The 9611-nt window shown below is 46.7% G+C and overlaps 1 protein-coding gene across 1 annotated transcript; it reads right to left on the bottom strand.

The window, feature by feature from the left end:
• Positions 1 to 339: 339 nt before the first annotated feature.
• On the bottom strand, positions 340 to 9272 carry pak6 (p21 (RAC1) activated kinase 6; the record flags this gene model as incomplete). The annotated part of the gene is made up of 8 exons (XM_083792233.1): positions 340 to 507; positions 904 to 1038; positions 1637 to 1762; positions 2021 to 2147; positions 3648 to 3781; positions 4139 to 4675; positions 5580 to 6245; positions 9069 to 9272. The coding sequence occupies 8 exons, from the start codon at positions 9270 to 9272 to the stop codon at positions 340 to 342; spliced, it is 2097 nt and encodes a 698-aa protein (XP_083648359.1).
• Between the last annotated feature and the right edge of the window lie 339 nt (positions 9273 to 9611).

Here is a 9611-nt window from a genome sequence, read left to right as displayed (position 1 = left end):
AAGGAAGAATCCCACTGGATACCATAGGAATCCCGACACAGGTTGGGCTCAAACTGAGTTGAGATGTGGGGAGCAAGCAATGCTTACATGCTTGCCGCCTTTCTTTAACTCACTACTTAAGTGCTATTCTTTCAAGACCAAGCAGACCATGTCGTGTCTGTCAACCAAACTTGCTGTCTTGCCGTGATCCCTCCAGCAGCACCATGCTGTCTGGGTGCTCTCTGTGGAGGAAGCTGATCTCCCCATTGGCTGTTACAGGGGTTTGGAGCCTGTAGATCCACAGCCTGGCTGGATGGGTCCGACTGAAGGCATCGAGATTGGACACGCGTGCCCAGAGGGTCAGCAGCGGGACATGCGCTTGCGGTACTGCTCCACCAGGGGGACCAGGCACTGGGGAGAGCCGCACTGCAGCAGGAAGGGATGCTCCAGGAGGTCCGTGGCGCTGGCTCTCTCCATCGGGTCCCGGGTCAGCATACGATCCAGGAAGTCCTTCAACACTGGAGAGATCTGGGATGGAAGGGGAGGGGGAGAGTGTCGTCTTAAAAAGTGTGTGTGTGTGGGGACTAAGACTATTATTACTATTATTTTTGGGATTTTGTAGCTTTATTGATAGGATAGTAGACTGGCAGGAAATGGGGAGAGAGATAGGGAGTGACACGCAAGCAAAGGTCATCGGTTTGGGATTCGAACCCACGACATTGCACCCTATGGTGCCCGGACCACCACGCCGGCGGCACAGGCCAATACTAATCATTCCAGGTCCCCTGTGGTACGAGAGTACTATTTTTTTGAGCTAAGGTTTACACAATTAGTCACTCAGGTTCAGCGGTTTGGGTGGTTGGGGTTTGTACTGTATGTGTATGTTGCTCTGATTCTCTGTTACAAAGTGTTCTCATACTGTACCTGGCTGGGGTTGCGTACAGTGGGGGCCATCTCATCTCTCAGTCTCTTCATAGCAGCTACTGGGGTCTCACTGAAGTAGGGAGGCTCTCCGTCCACCATCTCTACCACCATGATACCCAGAGACCACACATCCACCTGGCACGCACGTACAACCATTTCACACAATCAACCTTCAACTTTCAAGTGTAAATCATCAAAGTACAGATTTCCCCAAAAGTTCACCCAAAAAAAGACTTATTTACTAGGAGACTCAGTTGAGACTCCACCGGTCATCGAATTATTGGCTCAGGAATGCGCCAAAAATAAAACCATCTCCATGAATTCAAGGCTTTTCATGGGGTGTGTAATTGATAGAAATGTTTTTTAAGGTTCACAATCAGGGACTTATTTTAATTAACCAATCTGTATAGGGTGTGTGGATACAATATAACTAGTAGACCTACGCCTACAGTGTTTGGAAATGGTTTCCCTATTCTTTAATTGATACATTTTAGGAAATGTACTGGTTGACAAGGTCAATAAAGCCATTTGAAGTGCAGGGGCTGCCTATTAGTGACGTCTCAATAGCCAGACAAAGTTTTGATTGAGGTTAGTTTTAAGCATAGTTCTTGTGAGGTTACAGTGGTTAGGTTCTAATGCCATGGCACAGCAACATTTCAATGGTGAACTTTTCTGGAGCTGTCGCTACAAGGCTGTAGTTGTAATGAACATGGAATGTTAATGCGTTACTCACCTCGGTGCCGTATGGAGATTTGGAGATGACTTCGGGAGCCATCCAATATGGTGTGCCCACAAGCGATTTTCTTTTCGGGATGTCCTTACTGATCTGGGCACAGAAGCCGAAGTCGGACAGCTTGATCTGTGGGGGCGTTTGGAAATGGTTGCTCATTCATAATGCAACATGGCATATTGGGATCTGTTATGTAATGACATTCAAATATGAAACATTTCAAGTGCAGCCCCATTTGAAGAGCGGAGCGCTTGCTACACAGCAAAATCACAAGTTTGAATTTTGCTCAGAGGGCACTCTGTATGCTGTATGGATCGAACTGTGGACTCCCCACAGTTAAATGGACAGGATTTATAGTACAGTGTAGATGGAGGGATGTTATCGTACCCTCCCGTCCAGTGTGAGCAGTATCGAGTCACTCTTAATGTCTCTGTGGATCACTCCCTGTGAGTGCAGGTACGCCAAGGCCTGCAGAACCGCCTCACACACTGTGGCAATTTGCTCTTCGGTCAGCCTGAGGGGCAACGCACGCACGCACACACACACACACACACACACACACACAATATATTTACACACATTAGTGGGTGTTGCTGCAGTAACTGCTTCAGCATAATACACTTAAATCCATGCGTTATCATGCCGCAGGCAGACAATAAGAAAGTATGCCAGACTTGAAAACAAGTAAAAAGCTTCCGTGTTTGAAGTCAAGTCTCCCTGTATCATAAATCAAACATACTGTATACTGTAGCTGCTGGCACATAAATAAGAGACAAGCATTTTCTGTTTCAAACTATTACAAGAGTCCTGTGCTCTCTAAGCCCTATGAGCCTTTCATCGAATCACAAAATTTGTCATTCGAAGAAAATAGCAGATCTACAAGCTCACATGGCATCACATTTAATGTGATGCCATGTGAGCTTGTAGATCTGCTATTTTCTTTTTAAGATTCTAACATTTTTGGAAGTGTCTGCCTACATGTCGAAAAACGCCGCATTTAATTACTGACTATAAAGAAGTGCCTTCATTATAGTGATGGCCTACACTGTATACAGTTTATAAAGTGTAGGCCAGTGTGACAAAAAGAGATGCCTCAAGTTCAACACAGAAGCTTGAGCCATCACTCCACTTCTCATTTTAGCAAGATATCGATCATGCTAAAAAATATGACTTGAAGCCAGAAGGAGGTGTAATTTAGCAAAGGGGTTTCATTCCAGACAGTTCTGTCGATACAGTGATCTTAAAGATTTGACGAGCACTGGCTGTGACAGCTGGCTTATTTTAATGGCAGTCGGCTTGGGAGAAATGTACCATATGAGTCCACACATCTGATTCTGGGCTCATCCTCGGAGAGTACGTAAACCAGCAGGGTTGTTAAGAATCTAAAACAGAACAGCTAATTTAGTTCATTTACTTTGGAAGTTTCCAACTTCTGCATGCTGCGGATCAATATGTTTCCCTTGTTTTGGATGCATGCTGTATTGAACACCACAACAGGGACACCAAATCAAATTCTTCGTCCAGCAGCATCGACTCCCCCACATGTCATTTCAACATGCACAAATTGCATTATGTTATTGAATTATCGTGTTCCCCGGAGGAAGATGTTATTTTCGGCTGTGGTTTAGAATTCCGGGATGAGGCTGAAGGGGATTCTTTGTGATGCAACATTTTACTTCTTGTACCAGAATCAAGCCACTGGTTCACTGAGTCAATACCATACTACCACCTTGTGGTTGAACTAGTTATTAAAGATGATCTCATAACTAGACTGAATTAATGCACTTGCAACATACTTGATTTCATGCACTCCCAATCGGTTGTGTTTATCTGGATCATACAAATTGCTATGCTTTTTTGTGAATTTGTGAATATCTGCAAGCTTGTAGATCGGCTATTTTTGCTATTTGACAAATATAGGGCATAAGTGGTTAACCGAGATGTGCATAGATGAGGTTCTTCCGTTGATGTTGGGTTGATGTTGGGGACGGGGTCTTGTAGTTACTGTACGTACCTGGTTTCAGACACAATGTTGGTCAGTGCTCCACCCTGCAGGTACTCCATGATAACCCACAGCTCCTCCTCCACCAGGGCCGACTTGAACATCTCCACCACGTTCCTGTGCTGGTAGTCTCTCATGATCACCACCTGCAAGGGACACCAAACAACCAGTATAGCATCAAAAGGCCGGGGAGAAGACCTATGTGACATGACCGCTGACAGGCTGAGAGGCTTCGACAGATGTAAGCAGGAGAACTTTCAATTGATAAACAAGTGTTGTTTGTGTTTGTGTTACTTGTGTGGCGCTTTGAGATGGAGAGTCCAGATTTGTAGGTGTTGTACTGTATAGCATCGGACAGTAGTTCTCAAACATTTTTACATCAAAGACCCCCAAATTGATACGAAATAGGCCGCGGACCACCATTTAAGGTTTTGTGCAAGCCAGGGATCCCATAAGAATGGTTCCCACTTTGAGAACCATACTGATAGAACCGGACACCGTACCTCGTTAAAGAGCAACTCTCTCCTCTGCTGCCTCCGAAGGTCCATCATCTTCACCGCCACCTGTCGGCCGCTGTGCTTCTCCCGGGCGATGCACACCACCCCCGTCGAGCCTTCGCCGATCTTCACAAAGTTCTCCAGGTAAGACCGCGGCTCTCCCTTATCCACCACCATCTGCAGGGCGGCCTTGAACTGCTCGTGGGTCACCTTGGGCGGGTCCGGGGGCGGCCTGGGCGATGGGTGCTGCTGGGGTCTGAAGGCCGGCGAGCAGGTGCCGAGCGGACTGGTGGCCAGGGAGCCCGGGGGGGACGGCCGGGGCTGGGACGGGCTGTCCTGCATGACGTAAGAAGTGTTGGGGCAGCCGGAATGTCTCAGGAAGGGTTCCGGCCCGTTGGGTCTCAGCTGGCCCATGTTAGGGGACAGGCCCAGGGTGTAGCTGGCTGAGGAGCGGACGGTCCTTTGCGGCCTGATGCCGCTGACCAAAGGGCTGCTGGTGCCAGTGGGCAGGAAGCTGGAGTGGTACCTCACAGCAGACTCTGCCTGCAAGATAAGAGGCAGAGGGGGGAGGGGTGTCAGAGAAAATTGGCCACTTGCCCAGGGTCCCTGCTCCGCTTTATAACTGAATATAAATCACATCCTTCATTGTCACACTCTGCATCCTATTCACCTGATATGCCCCACACAAAGATGTTGCCACAGGGACCCAAATGTCCCCTTGAGATCTTGCCAAACATAGCATCTCTCGGCGCTTACTAGCACGCAGGGACGCAAATCATATTTTATGGCCATCAAATAAAATACCCCACAGCTTTAATTGAACAGTCATCTGCGGCATAAAGCCGTGTGATTGGCCGTGGAAAACGGTGAAGAATTTGACCGTTTCGGCATTAATGTGATCCCCCTCTAACACTTGCGGAAAGATGCCTCAATTTGCAGTTTATGGCAATAAGCAGATTAATACGAAACAAAACAAGTTGATGAGCATGATGATACATGATACCTTTTAACTAATACCTCTATCAATAATGTGATCACATTTTGGGGATGACTATTGGTACTGGTTGGTTCAGACAACGTTTTTAGGTGTAATGTGTATGTGATGACAAATCATGTAAAGGCATTTCAGCAAATATTGTCTAATAAGTACATTCTATCACTTTACTGTAATGCAGCATTTCATCAGAATCTGTTTAATCTGTTTAACCATCTTATATCAGGGATTTCCCTCATATCCCAGACCCTCTATACGCTCATCATTTTATATCGCCCAGTTCCGCATTGTGATAAATTAATTATGCATGCATGTTTTCTGAGATTATGGTATCATCAATATACCAAGCATAGTCTCTTATATTGTTGGGCATCTCAGGCAGAAACCTTGTATTTCCACATTGGACACATTGGACCATTGGAACGCAAAAAAGAAAAACGTGTTCAGCCTTACCTTCAGATCATAAGAGGAGAATGGCCTCCCGGGGCTGTTGTGTGAGTGCATGTAGAGTGGTAAATTGGTGCGGTACTCCGTAGTGTGTCCCCCCATGAGGTCTCCATGGGGCTGCTGGACAGCCATAGCCGGGCTGTAGAAACACGCTATGGGTCTTTGGTTAGGTGGGACCCCCCTCGGCAGCTGGAAGTCTCTCCTCCACACCACCCTTTCCTGGGGACCGCTCATATCGCTGCTCATGTAAGCCCCGTGGCTACGTGGCTGGGGGGGCGGAAACTGGGCGGGGGGATGCAGGGGACCGTCCAGGGCGTTGACGCTGACCTCATAGGTGGACTTGGCCCTGGGCAGGATGCCGTTGGGCTGCAGGGTGATGCTCTTCTTCATGCCCAGGTAGGGCGTGTTGGTCTCACTGTGGATGTGTCTGGCTCTGTCCCTCCAGTGCTGCCGGGACGGATCCTCGTCCTCGTCGTCCTGGGTCAGGCCCTCGTACTGGTAGGTGTCGCCCTCCTTGACCTCCCCCAGCCGTCCCAGGGACTGGGCTCTCTTCCTGGACGCGGGGCTGCTCTTCCTCAGGGAGTTGGAGCTGGTCACGGACAGACGGTTCATGTCATTGATCATGGCCGCGATGTAGTCACCGTGGCCTATCATGCTCCCCCGCACGATGGTCTGAGAGGGGAGAGAAGGGCATTCATCTTCGTCACACTGTGTTCACATTATGTGGAGTTTGTGCTGAGGCGGATAATGAGCATGACATAATCATCACTCGGAGCCCAGTTAAATATAGACCTGAGAAGCTGCTAAGGACATCTTTGTCAGTCAAGACACAAGACTTGAGACTTTCCCCCCAATGGATTGTGGTGACAATGCGGTGACAAATGTACACAGCAAAATATTTAAGGGGACCCAGTAACAAATAGGTTGAGCCTATGCAACTCCCCCTATATTGCACAATTCAGATGATCAGTATAAGCTGATGACGAATGTCTTATGCCCGATTGATACTATCGAAAATAGAAGATCTACAACCTCATAGTGCGTCATAAATGCGACAAAGATGCTATTTTTGGTGTGCGGCACCATTGTACGTTGGAGCATAAATTAGGCATCAGACTGGTAAACTCAAAGGGCCTAAACTTCCCCCTGGCAGAGAATGACGACACTGACATGAGCAGGAGGTGGCATTTACGGTTTGAACCTATCAGAGAGGACGCCCAGTGGCATCTTTTAGTCAGTCTCTGGGTAGAATGGTTGTTCAGTTTACAGTCACTCAACATCTCCTCTCGTCTGTCTCTGCCTGGTCTGGTGCCATTTGAGCTGCACAGTGGGGCTGAGGTCAGCCAACATGTCACCCAGTGCCTCCCAGGAAGGGGACAGTGATAATGACCCAATTGGCTCATTGTTTTGGAAGATGCCATTATAAAACGTTCTATATTGACTAGACACAGAGCTGTACTATATATTCTTCCCCTGTGCAGCAAATGCGTTTGCTGAAAATTGACGATCGACAAGCTCACAATGTTACTTTGCGATGCTTTGTAAGGTTGTAGATTGACTATTTTTGGCGAATGTTCCACACATAAAAGGGATGCTATGCTGTTCAAGTGGTTAAAAGCTCCAATCCATAACTTTATTTGTGAATAAAATTACATTTTGATTCAGTATATGTACACAATATAACTAACACAAACTGTGGTGGTTGTAGTTCTGTAGTTCTGCCTGCTCTTCTATTGAAACATTGTGCTTAGGTTTACTATTTTTCCTCTTCTCAAACAGACTTTCTGTATTCCTAGTATTAGATTATTATTATTAGTAGATTATTTCAGCGGTAGCTTGGGACCGATGTTCAGCTCATGCAGGAAGGACATGAAGGACAGTTTTAAGCCCTAGTTTTAGTAGTTTATAGGTATGACAGTGTCAGGGAAATAGCTGCTTTATAAGCTCACAATGCATCTCATGGTAGCCGAGGCATGTTGTGAGCTTGTAAATCATCTATTTAGAAGAAAACAAATCACACCTCTGTGATGGACGCCCAGAGTTTTGGGGGCATGTTGATGTTTGACGATGATTTATTTACAAGATGTATTTGTATCAGCGAGATGACATCGCTGATTATTAATATTTATCCTAAACAAACATTAGTCCATAGACTTGCTGGCACAAATTACATCATAATTTACCCTATACAAACATTACAGTCCATAGACTTCACAATACACCCTAAACAAACATTAAAGTCCATATTAGACTTTGGCTGGGACAGGAAATGTATGATTAGGCTCTGGACAAACTAGACTTGGCTGGCCTATTTGGGAAAGCCATGCATTGGAGAGGCTAGCGCCCCTCAACAAGTTCTTGGCCTATATATACTGGCATACATGCCCAAAATCTGGACGACAGGTTGGGTAAAGTGGGTAAAGCAATCAAGGTTTTCCTCCCTGTCCGCTTGAGGGACATGTTTTCTCTCAAATGATATTTGATCAGCCTGGCATGCTTTGTTATTTACATTGCATGAGTCTGTCGAGCAACAGGAATCTCATCTTGATGATGCTATTAAATCTATAAATCCCACCTACAAGCTGACATGATGGTTCTCATATTGCACAGTGGCGACCACATCCCAGTTGCTAATAAAAATGTTGTGTGTTTTGTCCTTTTTTATTTTTATTTTTATTTTTTATTTGAAGGCGGGGGATGTATATAAACAGAACAGACAGAGCGCTCCGCAGAGCGTGGAAATCCTGAGATTTGCAGGCTTTATCGCTCACTGGCATTTCCTTTGCTGTACCTGCACTTTTCAGTCCCTCTGCCTGACATCTGTGGAGGAGGCACCATGGATCGTTATTAATTGCCTGCATGGAGTAATAAATCTTGCATCCCTCGGAGGATTCAACGTTGTACAGTCAGTGTACACAGCAGGGTCATTAGCCCAGCCCCGTGATAGATAAGAAAGCAATATGACAGCGAACGGGAGGGGGGCATGCAGGGCCTGGCCTTCTGCACTGCCATCACAGGATTATGCCGTTTTCTGAGGGACAGCAGGGGGCCTCTGCAGCACTGAAGGACGGGTATATACACGTTCTGGTGCATTCTGTTCATGGGACGGAGTTACAAAGAACTCTTTGTGAAAAGTTCATTGGCCACTTTCAGCCTAGAATCCTTATTTTGGCCATGTCAAAATATTTTTGTATGTTTTTGTAAAAGAAAAAAAGATTCCCAAAATAGTGAATAGCCTTGTAAGCTATTTTCGTTATTGGTCATACGATGACGTGTATAACGCTTAACCCCTTAAACCCAGCATCCGTATTGTGGGGACAATAACAGAAAACAGAAAAGTCACTAGTATAGAGCCCTGCGGGACTCCGGTCAACCACGTGGGGTTAAGTGGGTTAAAGGGAGTTGATTATGACGTGCAGTTCAACGAGAGGTCACAGGAACGGATCAATAAACAGATAGAGAGGATGGTCCAGCAGCGGCCTTCTGCGTACGTACCTTCTTGGGCCTCAGCTCCACCTCCGTGATCCTTGACGGGTCCACCATGGGTTTGGGCCGGCGTAGGTTCTCTATCAGGCTCTGCCATTGGCTCGGCAGGCCTATGAAGCAGCCCCGCTTGACGTCAAACGAGGTGTGGACCCGGTGCTCAAAGTTCTTGGGCCCCGAGATCTCGGGCCTCTTCTTTTTCTTCTTGCGAAACATCCTCACTGGGTCCACGCGAGTGACAGCTTGCCCGCGTCAGGTCGGCTCTGTGTGAGACATTTCAGACAGGCCTTGACACATAGCACAAAACGCAAACGAAGCACACATGCAAAAAAATAAAAAAAAGATTAGATAATGTAAGCTTATTCAAATGAGCTACGGTCGCAGACATGGACTGACCGCTCTCCTCTAGGCCCTGCACTTTGAACGGACATATATATTCAGCTGAAATCTGCCTTGCAGATGTCTTCTATGGTATGCGAGAGAGAGAGAGAGAGAGAGGGAGAGAGAGAGAGCACAGGGGAAAGGATCGAAGCCATCTGTCTAAAAGCAGATCTG

Source organism: Protomyctophum parallelum, assembly GCF_964188405.1.
Source record: "Protomyctophum parallelum genome assembly, chromosome: 20".
Taxonomy (NCBI): domain Eukaryota; kingdom Metazoa; phylum Chordata; class Actinopteri; order Myctophiformes; family Myctophidae; genus Protomyctophum; species Protomyctophum parallelum.
The sequence above is the reverse complement of the archived record's forward strand: the minus strand, read 5'-3'. Positions and strand labels throughout refer to the sequence as shown.